We start from the raw sequence: 20,467 nt of genomic DNA, 5'->3' as shown, positions 1-20,467 counted from the left end.
CTGAACCCTTTCAAGTTTCACAACAGCTTTCCGATAGGAAGGAGACCAGAATTGCACGCAATATTCCAACAGTGGCCTTAACCAATTAGGGTTAAGGGTTAAAGTTTCGCAGCCTACAGGACTATCTGGCAGACAGTAACTGCCTGAGGTTTTCCACTGCTGAGGGAGATTATTCATGTGGTTTGGGCAGTGGCTGGTTTATCAGCCAATGTAGTGCTGTGGGGGCGCACCTGATTGGTCAGAGGAAGGAACTATGACTTGGGAGGAAAAAAGAGCATGACAGTTCAGAGCCAAGGGAAGATTTGGGAGAAGGAGTGCGATGTTTCTTTTACTTTCAGTTTTCTCCTTCAAATTGAATTCAGGACAAAGATAATGTTTTCTGGAATGTTTGAGAAAAGTATAATGCCTTTGCAGATGACACCAAAATTGGGGGGTGTAGTGGACAGCGAAGAAGTTTACCTCAGATTTCAACAGGACCTGGACCAGATGGGCCAATGGGCTGAGAAGCGGCAGATGGAGTTTAATTCAGATAAATGTGAGGTGCTGCATTTTGGGAAAGCAAATCTTAGCAGGACTTATACACTTAATGATAAGTTCCTAGGGAGTGTTGCTGAACAAAGAGACCTTGGAGTGCAGGTTCATAGCTCCTTGAAAGTGGAGTCGCAGGTAAATAGGATAGTGAAGAAGGTGTTTGGTATGCTTTATTTTATTGGTCAGTGTATTGAGTACAGGAGTTGGGAGGTCATGTTGCGGATGTACAGGAGATTGGTTAGGCCACTGTGGAATATTGCGTGCAATTCTGGTCTCCTTCCTATCGGAAAGATATTGTGAAACTTGATAGGGTTCAGAAAAGCTATACAGAGATGTTGCCAGGGTTGGAGGATAAGAGCAAAAGGGAGAGGTTGAACAGTCTGGGGCTGTTTTCCCTGGAGCGTCGGAGGCTGAGGGGTGACCTTATAGAGGTTTATAAAATCATGAGGGGCATGGATATGAGAAATAGACAAAGTAGAGAGCATAGGTTTAGGGTGAGAGGAGAAAGATATAAAAGAGACCTAAGGGGCAACTTTTCACGCAGAGGGTGGTACGTGTAGGGAATGCGCTGCCAGAGGAAGTGGTGGAGGCTGGTACAATTGCAACATTTAAAAGGCATCTGGATGGGTATATGAATAGGAAGGGATTGGAGGGATGTGGGCCGGATGCTGGCAGGTGGGACTAGATTGGGTTGGGATATCTGGTCGGCATGGACGGGTTGGATCAAAGGGTCTGTTTCCATGCTGTACATCTCTATGACTCTATGGCCTTTTAATCCAGTACTTGTTTTTGTTGTCACTGGGTGGCTCTAAGTTGTGTAAAGTTCTGAAACTCCTTTGTTCTTTACTAGATACTGTATGACTTTCCTCATACCACCTCAGCCATTCCAGCCGACTATCTCTTTGACCTCATTCCTGAAATTCGACCTAGGGCATTCTCCATTGCTTCTTCGCAGCTGGTAAGGACCCCACTCCTTCATGGAATTCATTTGGGATACAATTGTCCAGGATGAGTAAAATTTTCATCTTTCTGTTTAGGCTTCAAACTGGTCTTGCTCACATTTTGTAGTAACCATCAAAACTGAAGATTGGGCAGCTTCCCCTGTGATGGAACCAGGTGAAGAGGTCTGATTTATAGCATAGTAATTATATCACTGGATTGACTTCATTTTAAAGACAGTGAGAGTTACTTTTCTACAGTGTCTGCTTCAGAATTTGAGTTTGTACAGGTACACAGCACTCAGTTTGATCATACTGAAAATAAAAAGCTGGTATGAGTGCAAGTCACAATGATTGTTGCAAAGAGTCAGCCAATCGACCACTTTAGGGAAGGGAACCTGCTGTCCATTCCTGATCTGGATCTGTACCAAGAAAGTACAGTTTATGCTTAAGGTCAAAGGAAAACGGAGCATGTCCGAGGTACTGCACAGTGAACTTCTGCTCTTGTCTCTTCTGTTCTTATGATGTGACATCACAGCAATGAAGCAGATTCTCTGAATATACTGTAGGTCTAGTAAGATCCTCATTTTATATTGCAACACCATTTCAGGCAGAGAAGGATAAACAACAAGTGAAACCTAATGACCCAATGACGCTGAAACCCACAGCCTGGGAATGATTATCGAAGTTAAACGAATTTGTAGGTCAGAAATTTGGAAAGTTTTGAGGGAGCATTAATTTACTAGCAGAGCGGGGATGCTGTGAGATACTCAACAGCAAGCACCCTGTCCCACCAGCTAAAATGAGAATCTGTAGCACAGGAACCAGTTTATCTCCTAATTGGATGATATTGATATGTTGTGGTGTGTTTGGCTACAAGGACTAGTTTGAATCTGTGACATAAAGGTACTCCTCATTGACCAAGTGCCGTGTGTAAAACTCAGACACTTAACTGCATGTGGAGGAATTTTGCCACATTTTATTCTTGCTGTTACCTCTACCCAACTTGTGCTAAGGCAGTGACTCTTCCTAGGCTGCAGATTCCTCAGATGAGCAGCTTCCAAACCTAACTAAGCAGCCATCTTCACTTGTGACACCGGGTGGCTGCAGGTAATAGTCTATCCCGCATGTGTCAGCAAGGTTTTGTCTTTAGAGAATATTTCAGCTGAATTCGGTCTTGTTTTACTTGGGTGCATTTATCCTCGCTAAGTATGAACTTCCGTGGCTGAATTGTTTTTCCTTTATCGATCACTACACTGGTTGCAGAATTTGGTCCTCTCTCTGTTTTCCATAGATTTGCAATGCTCACTTGTTAGTTTGATGTCAGACAGCAATGTTTTGCAGCCTGAGTAATGGTGTTGATGAATGGTGTGCCCAAAGGATATTACCTGAGGAATATTATACCTGTGAGAAATACAGGAACACGAGAACTGGGACATTGGCTGATTGCACTGCTACCGATTAGTGTCTCATGCTTGTCAGGGGACCTACACAGACTTTCCTCTCCATCCTAATAGTGATCTTTGGAACAGCCAGAGGTCAGTGGAATTCAATGTGAAGAAAAGATTCTTAGTCCATTGTCTGTTTCCCAGGCTTATCCCAGTCAGATTCAGATCCTGATGGCTGTTGTTCGGTACAGGACCAAGTTGAAGAAGCCTCGTTGTGGCCTTTGTTCCAGTTGGCTAGGATCCCAGAATCCACAGCAGAGTAAGTCTCACATATTGATACTCTAACCCCTGACCTTCAATTGTTGTTTGAAAGCTGGCTGTTTCTCCACACCTTGGTATGTTGACACTGGGACTGAACCGGCAAGTTCATTAGTGACAAAAAAAGAAGTTGCTGGAAAAGCTCAGCAGGTCTGGCAGCATCTGTAGAGAGAAATTGGAGTTAACATTTCGGGTCGAGTAACCTTTCCTCAGAACTCATGTTTGAAGTTTATTCAAGTTTATTAGTAATAAGGTTGTATCCAATGAGGGTTTACATCTTAGAGACTTCCCCAGTATCCTTGTTAGGATTAGTGGACTGGTTTATTATTCTCTCAACAAACTGTGACTTGGTGAGTCTTCAATTTATTTTTCTCTCTACAGGGAGAAAACAGAATTCTGCTCAATTCACACCTACTCTAGGTGTTGTGTCGAAGGTCATCCACTTGGTGGAATACAGGATCAAACTTATTTTGGTTTTGACTTTGTTTGGTGTGATGTTGACCACACGATCACTGTAATGAGAGTCACACCATAGGTGTGAATTGAGCAGGAGAATAATGGAGAAGTATCTAAGATGTAAACCCTCACAAATAAAATTTTAAACTTAATTAATAAAATGAGTTCTGAAACGTTAATTCCGATTTCTCTCCACAGATGCTGCCAGACCTGCTGAGCTTTTCCAGCAACACTATTAGGTGTCAATGAGGACTCACTTGAATCAGAAAGTTGTAGCTCAGTTTCCTGTATTGTAAGCACTAGGGTTCCAGTCGCTTGTTAGCCCAATTCTCACTGTATCCCAATACCTGTCTATAAATAAAAACCAAAAGAACTGCTGATGCTGGAAATCAGAAACAAAAACAAATTGTTGGAAAAGCTCAGCAGGTCTGGCAGCATCTGTGGAGAGAAATCAGAGTTAACGTTTCAGGTCCAGTTACCCTTCTTTAGACCACCTCCTTAGTAGTTTCTGATTTCCAGCATCTGTAGTTCTTTCATTTTTTTTTATATATAAATAAGCACAGATTGGTTGGCATAGGAAGAACTTTGAAATTAAATATTTCCTCCAGATCTGGCCTTCTGGATAGAATATGTTCAGCCAGTTTCTACTGCACATGTCTAATGAAATTCCTTTCTGTGTAGCTGGTATTGAGCTATTTAAAATATTAAATTTGTGCTGCCGAAGTACTTACTGAAGATGCTTTATTCTGAGTTTAGGAGTTTTGGAAAGATTGTGTCCTCAAGCCAATAAATCTATATTTTTCAGCTTTAGCACACTGTGTTTCTTGGTGTTAACTGGAAAGATCTTAAGTCCCCTCTCCAGAGTACTGACTTCCTTTGGGAAAATCAATTGTTATGACTAAGTCCCCTTTCGTTCTACATGCAGGTGCTGTTTATGTGCCATTATGGGTGAAGAAGGGGATGCTGCAATTTCCTACAGATACCAAAACCCCCGTAATTATGGTTGGACCTGGCACAGGAGTGGCACCATTCCGAGCAGTAATCCAGGAACGTGTTGTGGAAGGAAAGAAAGGTCAGAGATTGTTGGCTCAAACACATGTTTACTAAATGGACAATGTCATTAGTTCCCTCACAACCTGTTGAGATAGCCAGTGTTCTTCTTTGGTGATCTGTCAGATCAAGTTAGGTTCTTACCAAAGAGTTCCAAATTAATGAGAAGGAGAGAGGAAGACAGAGGCTGCAGGAGATAGAGTTAAAGTTAGTGAAATTCATGTCTGGTTGTCTGCCTGCTCACAGGAAAAGAAAGAAAAATGCATTTCTATAGCTACTTATACAATCTCAGGGTGTCCCAAAGCACCTCTCAGCCAGTGAAGTGGATCTGAAGTGCAGGGATTGTTGTAATGTAGGACAGTGGCAGCCAATTTGTGGACAACAAAATCCCACAAATTCAAACGATCAGATCATCTGTTTTCAAACTGATGTCGCGTGTTAGTTGGGGATAATATTGAGTGGGCATCCAGGAAAACTCCCCAGCTGTTCTCGCCAGATAATCAATCTTGTCCACCTGAAAAAACAGATAGGGTTTCAGTTCATCATATCATCTAAGAGACAGCCTCCAAGCAGTGCAGTGCTCCCTCAGTACTGCACTGGGCTGTCAGTTTCAATATTGTACTTGAGCCTGTGGAGTGAAACCCCAGCCTTCTGACTCTGACGTGATAGTGCTGACCAGTGCACTGTCTCTGCTAACATGATAGCCAGATCTAGGCATGTAACAAAGAACTGTTTCTTAGTTTGCAGTGGACTCTATGTATCCAGGATGAGTGCTTCTTCAGTCATGCTCAATCACCAAGCTTATACTAAAAGTGATGCTGCTTAGTGAGGCTACTAATTTGCTTTATTTCCCAATCACAACACTACTAGTTTCACATTCAACTATAGCCCTAAAATTAACACTGCAGTATGTCCTTGCACACGAAGTCTCTCCCTCATTGTGTTGCAGCCTACAGCTGTCTGACTCTCACTGATTGCCCAGGCTAAGGCAACTCCTTAAAACAGATTAAGTAACAGAAAAAGCACATAGGTACCTTTTGAAACATTACTAACCAATGTGATTTGTCCGAAACAATTGCACATCCCTCAATTAAACCACCTTTTACTTGCCTGTAACTGGCCAAACTCAGCATGGGGACTGCTTGGGAAGATTAGATCCCAGTCACACTTCAATATTGTTGATGTTAAGTTGTTTTGGTGGTGGTGGTAGTGGTGGAGAGAGTGAGAGTGAAAATTACCACAGAATCCCACTTCATGACACAGTGCTTTCCCCATTAGGTAATTACCTATTTTTTGGCTGCCGTGGGAAGTCCAAGGATTTCTTCTGCCGAGCAGAGTGGGAGGAGCTGAACCAGAAGGGCTTACTGACCCTAATCACAGCCTTCTCCCGGGACCAGGTAAGGTGTGCAACAGAAGCATGTGGAAGGGCTGGGCCTAGAGTTTTGAGGCTGTTGTGGAGATAGCAAAAAACAAAATCAGCTTTTATGTCTAAATTCCAACAATATCTTTGTTTCAGAAACCATCTGCTAGTGCTACTGTCCACTTCTTTGTCAGTACTGCTATTTACTTTGAAATTTATTACTGAAATAAAATATGCTTTATTCACAAAAAAAATCTGTAAGTACACACAAAATTGTTTTCAGTCTGTTCTGTACAATTCTATCAATGAGAAAAAAAGAAACAAATGATACATTGGAAGTTATATCCCACACAGTTACCATGCAGTCGAAGATAACAAGGGCACTTATAATTCATACAGGAAGAAAATATTTATGTTTTGAGGCAATGAGGGGTTCTGAGAACTGAATGGACCCCCGTCACACTTTGGCGTAAGACCTGAGACAGTGTTCTATTCCCACTGCACCTTAGTGACAGCTGCCCAAACCTTTAGTACATCCCTCAGCACATAGTCCCAGACTAGTTTATGACATGTTTTAATACTTATCAGCAGGGTTTGGTGATGAATCTAATGAATTTCCAAGATCTGTTTGAGTTTTGGCTGTTTAAGAAGCCCTCCTTTAGGCTACAGTTGCTGTGTTAGAACATAGAATAATACCGCGCAGAACAGGCCCTTTGGCCCTCGGTGTTGCACTGACCTGTGAACTGTACTCAGCTCGTCCCCCTACACTATCCCAAAATCATCCATGTGCTTACCTAAGAATTGTTTAAATCTCCCTAATGTGGCTGAGTTGACTACATTAGCAAGTAGGGCACTCCACGCCCTTACCACTCTCTGTGTAAAGAATTTGCCTCTGACATCTATCTTAAATCTATCACCCCTCAATTTGTAGTTATGCCCCCTCATACACGCTGACGTTAATTGGGCAAGGTCTGACATTGGCTCTAAGACATCCCTGGGGAGTTTCACCAATCACCCCACTGAGGCTTCAAGGTGAGCTTCAGCAGGTTGGGACCTGATCAGAGGCCCTGTGAAATGTACAAGACAGATTATATGTTAACCGCTGTTGGTGGAATGTTAGGGATGTGAGTAAAATCTATAAAGCTGACACTACTAAAGCAGAAGGAAGCATGGCAGTTCCACAAACAGCAGTAAGATAAATGAGCACAGAAACAGTTGGTTTTGAGATAACTTATCGGACACAGATAGCACACCACTGCCCATATTCAAAATAGTGCTTCTGAGATCTTTTAATTCCACATAAGAACTCCGAAGGAGCTTTGGTTTCAGGTGTAATTTAAAAAGACGGTATCTCTGGTAGTGCAGTTCTGGCCTGGAATGTGAGTTGAACTCTCAATCTCCTGACTCAGACAAGAACACGACCCAGCCAGCCACAGCTGACAGTGAGAAGGAGCCAAAGAAACAAGCTAGATTGGACAATGAGAACTGGAAGTTGCACTGATGATCTTACCTAGCATGGTGATGAAACACTTGCATGACAAATTCATCAGCTCAGTGAGCTAACCTACAACCACAAATGAGAAACTTGACCCAACTTGCATGATTGTTCCTGTCTCACTGACATTGTAATCTTTCTCACCTCTTCCCTGATGTGTTTGTTTCATTTAAAATAACAGCCCTGTGTGTTTTTTCAATGTAGGAAGATAAGATCTATGTCCAACACCGGATAAAGGAGAATGGATCTCTAATCTGGAAGCTTATTCAGAATGAACAAGCATATTTCTACATAGCGGGGTGAGTGGGTCAATGATGCTGACCATGGTGCTGGACTGCACCATTGCAACTGAGTCAGTAATACTCATTGGTGAATGGATGAGGCAAGGGATAAAACTTGGGAAGATGTGGTAAATCAAAAAAATATGTTAATATGGAAATGATGAGTAGACAGTGAGAGGAAGGGATAGAGAGTACAAATTTATAAGCGTGAAGCAATAAATCGAGGCTATAAAAATAATAAAAGTATCAAATTAAAGGCATTGCATTTGAATACACATCATTTTAATTAAATAGGCGATCTTCATCCCAAAGTGCTGAAGGATTGGCCCAAGAGGTAGTACATGCAAATAGAAATAAGGAGAAAGAAGAAATGGGAGCCTGTCAGAAGCTGACAGCAATAATCATGGCTGTTTTAATCTAGATATGTGGTGAGGTAATGATCTAGTGGTATTATCATTAGGACTATTAATCCAGGCAGCCAGGTAATATTCTGGGGACCCACCATTGTCACTACCCTTGGGTATGTCATGTCCCATTAGCAGGACAGACTCGGCAGAGGTGGCATCACAGGAGAGAGTTGCTTTGGAAGTCTTCAATATTGACTCCAGACCCCCCCATGATGTCTCATGGGCTCAGGTCAAGAGGGCAAGGAAACCTCCTGCTGATGACCATGTACCATCCTGCCTCAGCTGCAATCACACACATTGATTATGATTGGTCAGGTCATTACCCTGAGAAGTGCACCACCTTTTAAAATTAATTAGGGGCCGTTATCAGTCCATAAACGTAGAGGTAGCTACACTCCAATGACAAAGAATTCCAAGGAAAGGACCTATCTATGGTTAACTAAAAAATGTTAAAGATAGTGTCAACCTTAAAGAGAAAGTATGATTACGTAAAAATGGGTGAGGGTCAGACGATTGGACAGAATACAATAAAAAAGCAAAGAATGATGAAAGAATTAATAGTGGATAAATTAGTGAATAAGAGTAAGCTGATTGGAGTTAATAAAATGAGCACTGGTTTGATAGAAAGTGAGCTAGAGAATTAATAACAGGAAATAAATAGATGTCGTTTGCATTGAACAGACCTCTTGTTTTGGCCTTCACTCGTGAGGATACAGTAACATCCCAGAAATAGCTATTAATCAGGAAATGGAAGGGAAGGAGGAACTCAAAGTTTAGTCACCAGGGAAGCAGTACCAAGCAAATTTTAGGCAATGTGGGCTGACAAATTTCTGAATCTTGTTGAACTTCATCCTAGAGTCTAAAAACAAGGTATTAGTGAGATAATTGATTTGTTGGTTTTAATTTTTCAATTAAAATTCCCTAGATTCAGAGGATTTTCTGTTAGATTAGAAATCTTTTATTCAAAAAGGGAAGGTCACAAGGAAGGGAAGTACAGGCCAGTTAGCTTAATATCTGTCAAGGGAGAATGTTTGAAACTATTACTAAATGCATAGAGCAGGACAGTTGGAAAAACTCAAGGTAACTGGGCAGCATAAACAGAGTTTTCTGAAAGATAAATCATGTTTATCCAATCCATTCGAGTTCTTATGCTGCCTAAAAGGCATTTGATAAAGTACCGTATCAAGGATTATTGCAGAAAATAAAATCCCCTGGTATAGAGGGTAGCATAGAGAAGCATGAATAGAAGATTGGCTTGCTACCAGGGAACACTGAGGAAGCACAAATGGGTATTTTACAGATTGTCAAGATGTAACCAGTGATGTGCTGCAGGGGCCATTGAGTCATACAGCATGGAAACAGACCCTTTAGTCCAACTTACCCATGCTGCCTCAACTTTTCCTATTCATGTACCTGTCCAAATGTCTTTTAAAAATTGTAACTACCTGCATCTAACGCTTCTCCTGGCAGTTCATTCCACATACGAAGGGCCCTCTGTGTGAAAAAATTGCCCCTCAGGATCCTTTTCAATCTTTCTCCTCTCACCTTGAAAATAGGCCATCTAGTTTTGAACACCCTACCCGAGGGAAAATACTTTTGCTGTTCACCTTATCCATGCCCCCTATAGTTTTATAAACATTGATAAATCACCCCTCAACTTTGTATGCTTCAGTGAAAAAAAGTCCCAGCCCTTTCAGTTCTGGGAAAAAGTCTCTGGCTCTCCACTGTATATGCCTCTCATCATCGTGTACACCTTTATCAAGTCACCTCTCATCCTTTATTATTCCAATGAGCAAAGCCCCATCAACCTATTAATGGACAGAACGGTGGCTCAGTGGTTAGCACTGCTGCCTCACAATGCCAGGGACCCAGGTTCGATTCCAACCTCAGGTGGCTGTCTCCTTATAACTCAAACCCTCCACCCGCAGCAAAATATTTTCTGAACCCTTTCCAATTTAATAATATCCATCCTATAGCCAGGTGACCAGAACTAGACGCAGTACTCCACAAGTGACCTCACCAATGTACTATACAACTGCAACATGATGTCCCAACTCCTATAATCAGTAGTCTGAGCAATAAAGGCAAGCATGCTAAATGTTTTCTTAACCACCCTGTTCTCCTATGATGCAACTTTCAAAGAACTATATAACCTGAACCCTTGGGTCTGTCTGTTTGACAACTGTATCCAGGGCCCTACCGTTAACTAACCTTGGTGTAGAACATAGAGCACAGAAGAGTATAACACAGTACAGGCCCTTCAGCCCCCTGTTGTGCTGACCTGTCATCCTGCTCCAAGATCAAACTAACCTACATTGTGCCATAATCCACATGCCTATCCAAGAGTCGCTTAAATGTCCCTAATGTCTCTGACTCTACTCCCACCGCTGGCAGTGCATTCCACACACCCACCACTCTCTGTGTAAAGAACCTACCTTTGACATCTCCCCAACACCATTTTCCAATCACTTAAAACTATGCCCCCTTGTGATAGCCCTTTCAGTTCTGGGAAAAAGGTCTCTGGCTCTCCACTGTATCTATGCCTCTCATCATCGTGTACACCTTTATCAAGTCACTTCTCATCCTTTATTATTCCAATGAGAAAAGCCCCATCAACCTATTAATGGACAGAACGGTGGCTCAGTGGTTAGCACTGCTGCCTCACAATGCCAGGGATCCAGGTTCAATTCCAATCTCAGGTGACTGTCTGTGTGGAGTTTGCACACTCTCCTCCAGGTGCTCTGGTTTCTACAATCCAAATACAGGTGAATTGGCCGTGCTAAATTGCCCATAATGTTAGGTGCATTAGTCAGGGGTAAATGTAGGGTAATGGGTCTGGGTGGGTTACTCTTCGGAAGGTCGGTGTGGACTTGTTGGGCCGAAGGATTTGTTTCCACTTTGTAGGGAATCTAATCTAGTTTAATCAAATCTTTCTTCAGAAGAAATGCTGTGCAGTCCAGGCAGCGTCCTGGTAAACCCCCTCTGCACCACCCCCTAAAGCTTCCACGTCCTTCCTATAATGAAGCGACCAGAATGGAACACAATATTCCAAGTGTGGGCTAACCAGGGCTTTATAGAGCTGCAGCATAACCTCATGGCACTGAAACTCCCCCTGCTAATGAAAGCCATCACACCATACACTGCCTTAACAACCCTATTAACATGGGTGGCCACTTTGAGGGATCTATGGACATGGACCCCAAGATCCCTCTGTTCCTCCACACTGCCAAGATTCCTGCCTTTAAACCAGTATTCCGCATTTACATTTGACCTTCCAAAATGAATCACTTCACACTTTTCCAGTTGAAATCCATCTGCCACTTCTCAACCCAGCTCTGTATCCTGTCAATGTCCCGTTGCAACTTACAACAGCCCTCCACACTATCCACAACTCCACCAACGTTTGTGTCATCAGCAAACTTACTAACTCACCCTTCCACTTCCTCATTCATAAAAATTATAAAGATGACAAATCCCTGAGGGAAACCACTGGTCACCAAGCATCAGGCTGAATACTTTCCATCTGCTATCACCCTCTGTCTTCTATTGGCCAGCCAATTCCGTATCCAAACAGTCATATTTCCCTGTATCCCAAGCCTCCTTATTTGCTGAATGAGTCTATCGTGGGGAACCTTCTTAAACGGTTTGCTAAAACCCGTGTACCCCACATCCACTGCTCTACCTTCATCAATGTGTTTTGTCACATCCTTAAAGAATTCAGTAAGGCTTGTGAGGTATGACGTGCCTCTCAAAGTCATGCTGACTATCTCTAATCAAGCTATGCTTTTCCAAATAATCATAAATCCTGTTTCTCAGAATTCTCTCCAGTAATTAGCCCACCACAGACGTACGGTTTGAGGGGCTGAATGGCCTACTTCTAATATTTTGTATTCATGTATGTATCTCTTCTTATTGGTCTCCTTATTTAATAAATGCAGTGGGAGCAGTTGAAAGTCGGTTTACATAAATAGTACCTGAAATGGGCAGGCTGTTTTCTGAGGAACATTTGGACAGGCCAGGCTTGGATCCACTGGAGTTTACAAGTGTAAGACGTGACTTGCTTCTGTGGGAGAATTTAAAAATAAGACGTTGCCCATTTATGACACAGATGGGGGGGAAGAAAATCTCTCAATCTCATTCTTTTTCAGAAGACCTAATTTCGAGGTCCTTAGATGTTTTTAAGACCGAGTTGGATCAATTCTTGATTAGGAATGGGGGAGTGAAAGGTTATCGGAGATGGGTGGGAATGTGGAGTATTTGGATCAGTCGTGATCTTATTGAATGATGGTGTAGGCTTGAGAAGCTGTAATAATATGCTCATAATTCAGGTTCAGTGATTGCTACTTATGTCCTAGCTTAAGTTCCTAGCACTGATCCCTCAGTTTATGTCCCAAGCACTGACTCAGATTTATGTTTTTGTTTCGGTCAATTCTGGTGTTTTACTCTGTCACTGATGTTTACCCCTTTGGACACAACTCCTGCCACAGCAGCAAGTAGAGGGCAGTCTGGGTCACAAACAAAACCAGAAATTGCTGGAAAAACTCAGTAAGTCTGGCAGCATCTGTGGGGAGAAAAAAGCAGAGGTAATGTTTCAGGTCCAGTGACCCTTCTTCATAACAGGTGATCTGGGTCTCCTGGCATTTGTCACAATGGGCCAGATTTAAAGCTTCATATTTGATGCTCTAAAAAATATCAGTCACAAAGGAATTCATGATCCTTTTGACCTTCAAGCAGATGCTGATGTTGGGATCAGCCTGGCTCGTCGTCATGTTCCAGATTATAAAGTATTTATAATGCAAACAGGCCATTTCTGCCCAAAAGGTTCATGCCGATGCTTACACATTATACAAACACTCTCCCATTGTACTCCTCTGTCTTTTTATTTGTCCTTGAGATGAGAGCATTGGCGAGTGGGCCAGCATTTATTATCCTTTGAGGTGGTGGTAGTGAGCTTCCATTTTGAACCACTGCAGTCTATGTGGTGTAAATATAACCCAGCGAACTGTTAGGGAAGGAGGTCGAGGATTTTGACCCAGCAGCCCTGAAGGAACAGGAATGTATTTCCAAGTCAGGATGATGAGAGGCTTTGAGAACTTGCAGGTGGTGTTCCCATGGATCTGCTGTCTTTATCCTTGAGGTATAGAGATCACGTGTTTGGATAGTTTGGCCAAAGGTGCCTTGGCAATGTGCCACAGTGCATCTTGTACACTAATGCACTGCTGCAATTGTGTGTTAATGGTAAATGTTGAAGGTGGTAGATAGGGTGCCAATCAAACAAACTGTTCTGTCCTATATGGTGTTGAGCCTCTTGAGTATTGTTGAACTCATCCAGGCAAATGAAGAATATTCCATTACATTTCTAAGTCACTTGCCATTTAATTCCCAGTCACAGATCTGGTTTAATAACCACAGTATTTACACTATTGGTTTAGTTCAGTTTCTGATAACTCCTGGATATTAATCATGGAGGATTTTGTGATGGTAATGGATAGATTCTCTCTTGTATGACACAAATGTTACTTGCTACTTAACAGCCTAAGAAGCCTGAATATTGGACAGGTTTTGTTTCATGAGGGCACAACTGCTTCAGCATCTAAGGGATTCCTTTACTAGCACACTGTTTTCCTTTTGAGATTCCACTTTCATCTTTCTTTTGAGATTCCACTTTCATCTTTCTTTTGAGATTCCACTTAAACGCCTCTCCACCGTTTCCTTTGGTACTGAATTCCACATTCTAACCACTCTCTTGGAATAGTTTTTTTTCCTGATTTTTCTGATTATATTTATTAAAAGCTTGTTTTTAATTAAAAGCAAGGTATTTCTGCTCCTCTGTGACTCTTTAACCAATCCATGCTTGTTCTATTTTTTGTTTCCCACAGAAACGCTAAGATGATGCCAACACAGGTCACAGATTCCCTAAAGTCTATTTTCCAGTCAGAAGGTGGCCTCTCAGAACCTGAATCTGAGCAGCTTCTCGTGGAACTGGAACGATGTGGCCGATTCCAGACGGAGACCTGGTCCTGACCATCTCAGGAAGTAGCGGGTGCAACCAGCAATGTGCCACTTAGGCCAAGCTTGGAGTCCAAGCAACACATTCTGTCCTCCTGAAATAAGGCGACAGTGAGTGCAATCCGATTGCATCGATTGTAACTCTGAGTTGGTTCCCAAACTTAACCACCAACCCCTTTTCACCCCCCCATTCTCTCTGTCACTAAGGAACTGAAAGGAAAGTGATTGTATTGTGTTGTAATTTATCATTCACAAGATTGTTTCAGAAATCACTGATTACTCACTCAACTATAAGGATTCTGAAGGTTCCAAATAAAATGGAGATATATACCACTGAACTGGAGATTGAATAACCTTGTATGTAATATTAATGCTGATCGTGATGGTAACATCTTGAAGGCCAAATCTTCAAGAAGCTCCTTCCATATTTCTGCTAATGGAACGCCAGATGTTCAGACAAAGCTTCCAAATGGACTGTGGCTTAGCTGTGATATTTGTCCCTGACACAGCTTCCACATTGGAGGCTGGAGATGCAGAGCAATGAAAAGCTAGAGCTGTGAACCTTGTGTTTGTTCCTGGAAGTGCACACTCCTTATCTCCTCCCATTTCAGGCTACCCTGCCCCCCCCCACCCTCAACCAAAGTCAAACATTGCTCACTTTCTTCAAGTAGCTACAACAGTGACACACTGTTCCAGAGCCAGCAAGCTGCTCTACCCCAGCTGAACTGTCTTCAGTGTAAAATCCCTGTATTGGAGAAGGGAAAAGACTGAGCAACTGGAGAATATCACCATCCCGAGGCGACTGGCTCAAAGACAGCCTGGACGCTGAGCTGGTGACTAGGTTAATGGCTGCTCTTAGAGATCAGAAGATCATGATAACTGAATACTGGATCAATACAATACAATAGAAAGCAAGAATAAGCTAGCCAGTAATGACACACCAGCAAATAGGGAGATGAAGGTACAATTGAACCTAAAGAAAGGGATACACACTGGGTACACAAACACTAAAGACATTGATAACTAAAGGGAATATGAAAAGATTAGGCAGTAAGTCCAAAAGAAAGCCAAGAAGAAACTACAAAACTAAATTAATGAGGAATATAAAAAGAAAAACGAAGATATTCTAAAAAAACACTGAATAACAAGTAAAATCACGATGAGGATATAGGACACACATGAGAAACTCTTAAATAATGATAAAATAGCAGGAAGAATTAATTATGGATGTTACAGTCATAGGGTCATACAGTGTGGAAACAGACCCTTCAGTCCAACAAGTCCACACCAACAATGTTCCCAAGCCAAACTAGTCGCACTTGCCTGTATTTGGTCCATATCCCTCCAAACCTTTCCTATTCATTTACTTATCCAAATGTCTTTTAACTATTGTAACTATACTTGCAGCTACCATTTCCTGTAGCAGTTCACAGACAAATTATTTTGTGTAAAAAAAAATGCCTCTCGAGTCCTTTTCACAGCTTTCTCCTCTCATCTTAAAAATATGTCCCCTAATTTTGAAATCCCCCCACTGCACAGAAAAGACCCTTGCTAGTCACCTTATCTATGCCCCTCATGAATTTATAAACCTCAATAAGGCCACCACTCAATCTACAATGCTGCAGCGATAAAGATCCCAGCCTATCCAGCCTCTCCTTATAACTCAAACCCCTGATAACGAATAATGACATTTGCTGTTTACAGAGTTGACAGGCATGACATTAGAATTTTAAAAATGTAAAATAATCCAAAAGGAAAAATCAACAAACAATGGAAAACCAATGGAGCACAGAATGTGAATATTGCCGTAAGAAAAGAAATATGCTGTCAAAAGTTTTTTGTTTTGCATTCAGGAGAGATGGAAGAATACCTAATCTCAAGGGTAACAACAATTTATACTGTATAAGAAAAGGATACTTGTGAAATGATTGGTAACTGGACTCTGGTTGGCTGAGGTGTTGCCATGGAGAGTGCAGTTATTAAATTGGAGATATTGTTGACCCCAAGGTTTATTTTAAATTCAAAACAGCCAAGTTGATTCTGATTGGTTGAGGCCCTTGGGAAATGTAAAAGGGCACAGTTGCCTCTCAGGCTTTTGTCCAATTGAATGCCTGAACTTGTTATTTTTGTTTGCAGAGGAGAGGACAGTATGTCTGAATAAATATAGTAGCTAACATGTGGAATTGAGTTGTTCTGTGAACCAAAACAGATTATCTTAATTTGGCTGTTAGTGTAATTCTGAGTGCATTTGGGATTGTTGGGTAAGTGATATTCAGACATGGAATCACACCTGATGAAAGACTCCATGTTCTTGGATTTGGAAGCATGAATTGATTGAGTACAATCCGTTGCAAATCGATTTTGTGTTGGATGTGAGCCATTAGTCACTGGGGCTTGTGGCCTATATAACTGGCATCACACTGCCACTGAAATGCATATACCATATTACTCATTGTGATTTCATGAGTTGACTACCGGACATTCTTGATGCAATTCCTTTAATTTTTGTGAATCATTATAAGCTGTGAACAAATTGAATAAATGATTTTTCATACATTTACTGCTTTACTGTGTTTTAATTCTGCAACAGGAGTTTGGAGGTCATTTGTTAGGCCACTGTTGGAATATTGCATGCAATTCTGGTCTCCTTCCTATTGGAAAGATGTTGTGAAACTTGAAAGGATTCAGAAAAGATTTACAAGGATGTTGCCAGGGTTGGAGGATCTGAGCTACAGGGAGAGGCTGAACAGGCTGGGGCTGTTTTCCCTGGAGCGTCGGAGGCTGCGGGGTAACCTTATAGAGGTTTACAAAATGATGAGGGGCATGGATAGGATAAATAGACAAAGTCTTTTCCCTGGGGTTGGGAACTAGAGGGCATTGGTTTAGGGTGAGAGGGGAAAGATATAAAAGAGACCTAAGGGGCAACTTTTTCACGCAGAGGGTGGTACGTGTATGGAATGAGCTGCCAGAGGATGTGGTGGAGGCTGGTACAATTGCAACATTTAAGAGGCATTTGGATGGATATATGAATAGGAAGGGTTTGGAGGGATATGGGCAGGGTGCTGGCAGGTGATTGGGTTGGGATATCTGGTCGGCATGGACAGGTTGGACGGAAGGGTCTGTTTCCATGCTGTACATCTCTTATGTCCCTATGACATCGAGAAGCAAGGATACCAACAGCTGAAGGCAGGAGCGGAGGTAGGAGCCCAGTGTGGGAGTGGGGGTATTAGCCCAGTGTGGGAGAGAGGGTATTAGCTCAGTGTGGGAGTGGGGGTGTTTGCCCAGTGCAGAAGGGGGGGTGTTAGCCCAGTGTTGGAGCTGTGGTATTAGCTCAGTGTGGGAGCAGCGGTATTAGTCCAGTGTGGGAGCTGAGGTATTAGCCCACTGCGGGAGGTGGGGAATTAACCCAGTGTGGGGGTCGATGTATTAGCCCAGTGCGGGAGTGAGGGTATTAGCCCAGTGCAGGAGCATGGGTATTAGTGCAGTGTGGGAGTGGGAACAACTGGAAAACCGCATCACAGTTACCCTAAGAAGTCTATACAAGACAGGAGAAATTAAAAGACGGATTTCCAAACAATGTAGCCAGAGGGATTCAATGGACCCCACTTCTATGCACTCCCCAAGGTACATAAACCAGAAGCCCCCCTCAGACGCAGAGTTTCACACCCAGGAACACTGACAAACAGGCTAGCTAAAGAAATAGAAGAAGGTTCCTGATGAAGGGCTTTTGCCTGAAACGTCAATTTCGCTGCTCGTTGGATGCTGCCTGAATTGCTGTGCTCTTCCAACACCACTAATTCAGAATCTGGTTTCCAGTATCTGCAGTCATTGTTTTAACCTCGCTAAAGAAATACACTTAAAATGGAAATCAGGAGGGCAAAAAGGGGATACGAGATTGTTTTGGCAAATAGGGTTAAGGAGAATCCAAAGGGATTTTATAAATACATTAAGGACCAAAGGTTATCTAGGGAGAGAATAGGTCCCCTCAAAGATCAGCAAGGCAGCAGGAAATGGGAAAGATACTAAACGTGTATTTTAATCAGTATTTACTGTGGAAAAGGACATGGAAGATACAAAATGTGGGGAAATAGATGGTGACATCTTGAAAATTGTCCATATTACAGAGGAGGAAGTGCTGGATGTCTTGAAATGCATAAAAGTGGATAAATCCCCAGGACCTGATCAGGTGTACCCTGTGGGAAGCTAAAGAAGTGATTGCTGGGGCCCTTACTGAGATATTTGAAGCATTGATAGTTACAGGTGAGGTGCCAGAAGACGAGGTTGGCTAACGTGCTGGTGGAGAAGCCAAGGAACTATAGACCGGTGAGCCTGACATTGGTGATGGACAAGTTGTGTGAGGAAATCCTGAGGGATAGGATGTACATGTATTTGGAAAGGCAAAGACTGATTAGGGATAGTCAGCATGGCTTTGTGCATGGGAAATCATGTCTCACTAACTTAATTGAGTTATTTATGAAGTAACAAAAAGGATTAACAGGGTGTTAAAGTACAGATTTGAGACAGCCCAGGGAATCCCTTATGGACTCAGACCTGTAAGCCTCAGTTTTGGTTCGTCCCAGAGATCGTACTCTTTGGAAGTCTGGAATAAAAACCCTTTTACAGACAAATTAGTTTAATTTTAGTCATCCCCTTTATTTACCAATAGCATCACTATTACAACATAACACTGATGCCTATAAGCTAAACTAACAAGGCTCTAGTAACCTAGGAGAGTAGGGTACTCCAATGTACTGATACAAAGTGGCTCCCTTTATACAAAAGTTTAAAGAAACTTTGCATGTTCTTAATTAGACAGATAACAGTGAAAGACAATAATTCGTAAGGAAGAAAAGTTAACTGACAGGCTTGTGTACGTTTGACTAATCACTCCTACAGGCCCTAAGCTATTCATCAAGTGGGAAAAACATAACCATCCGAGTTAGGCGCCTGCTAGCGAGATAAACTCCTATCATAAAGAGGTACCAGTCTGAGCTAATTGGAGAGTTCATAAGGTAACCTTACACAGCTCACATGTCAGATACAAATGTTTTACAAAATGGCGTCTTAGCAAGGAGGGCAAACTTTTGATCATAAAATGGCTTCCTGACACATTGTACCAGAATCTCTTCAATCTCTTAGAATAATTTCTACGCTAGAAGCAGACTCCTGCTTTTTAAGCACTGAATCATTCTGTACCTGAGGCTGAGATGTTACCAAAAGGTTGCATATAAACTAACTCATTAGTCTTTGAATTAAACATGCTTTCTTTTCAGGGTTGTGATTCAAATTCAAATAAGACATAAGATCTGATTAGTTAGAATTGACAGTGGTGCAGTCTGTAAGGTCTGCAAGAACAGCAAGTAAGTTAAAGCTTCACTAATAATATCTTTTACAGAGTTTGTATTTACTAACTGGTAATGGCTACTCAATATTGTCATAAAGTCCCAAAATGCAATTAAATTCAATCCATAACAGATAAGCACTAAGAGTTAATTTTCTACTGGCTCCAACAGCCTCAGCACTAAAATGGTCTCTCTCTCTCTCTCTAGTGTCCTTTTGAACTCTCAAGTCAGGCTCTTGTAACAGCAAAGACTTTTTTTTTCCTCCCTGTGTCTGCCCCACTTGCAAGGGGTAATAAGAATCCATTATAATTGACAGCATCTGACTGCTAATTACCAAGCTTTTAACAGTACCGAGTTTCATTTCAGGGTCAGATTCAAACAGTCATTAATTTCACGAGGCAAGGGTTGAGTGTTACCACTTGGTGGCCTGTTCACACAGATTCACCGATGCTAAGGCAAATGTTCTTAATTGCCTTACAGCATCTTATTATCACTTGGTGAGCCCAGATGTCCCTATCTTCAGCATTCCTTGAGTTCCCCCCTTTTTATGAGCCTTCCTGTCTGTCTATTTTCTAGCGCAGTAAATGTGTTCTATAATCAGCATTACAATTTAGTCTAAATGTTTAAAGACATGTTTTAAGGCTATGGACTTTCTCAAGGGCAGACCAGTAGATGTGACCTATATGGACTTAAGTTCCTCATGGGAGACTGGTTAGCAAGGTAAGATCTCAAGGAATATAGGGAGAACTAGCCATTTCGATACAGAACTGGCTTGAAGGTAGAAGACAGAGGGTGGTGGTGGATGGTTGCTTTTCAGACTGGAGGCCTGTGACCAGTGGTGTGTCACAAGGATCGGTGCTGGGTTGACTACTTTTCATCATTTATATAAATG

The 20,467-nt window shown here is 42.0% G+C and overlaps 1 protein-coding gene across 3 annotated transcripts in view; it reads left to right on the top strand.

Moving 5' to 3' along the window:
- Window positions 1–16,789, top strand: part of ndor1 (NADPH dependent diflavin oxidoreductase 1) — a 77,617-nt gene extending 60,828 nt beyond the window's left edge. For all 3 annotated transcript variants that reach the window (XM_072566288.1, XM_072566290.1, XM_072566289.1), the window contains exons 12-17: window positions 1,382–1,489; window positions 3,062–3,176; window positions 4,557–4,703; window positions 5,960–6,078; window positions 7,741–7,835; window positions 14,104–16,789. In XM_072566288.1, coding sequence (XP_072422389.1) covers window positions 1,382–1,489; window positions 3,062–3,176; window positions 4,557–4,703; window positions 5,960–6,078; window positions 7,741–7,835; window positions 14,104–14,248 — 729 coding nt within the window. In that variant the 3' untranslated portion in view covers window positions 14,249–16,789. The remainder of the gene's footprint in view (window positions 1–1,381; window positions 1,490–3,061; window positions 3,177–4,556; window positions 4,704–5,959; window positions 6,079–7,740; window positions 7,836–14,103) is intronic.
- The last annotated feature ends 3,678 nt before the right edge of the window (window positions 16,790–20,467 follow it).

The sequence above is a fragment of the Chiloscyllium punctatum genome, chromosome 49, assembly GCF_047496795.1.
Source record: "Chiloscyllium punctatum isolate Juve2018m chromosome 49, sChiPun1.3, whole genome shotgun sequence".
In the NCBI taxonomy this organism is placed as follows: domain Eukaryota; kingdom Metazoa; phylum Chordata; class Chondrichthyes; order Orectolobiformes; family Hemiscylliidae; genus Chiloscyllium; species Chiloscyllium punctatum.
The sequence above is the reverse complement of the archived record's forward strand: the minus strand, read 5'-3'. Positions and strand labels throughout refer to the sequence as shown.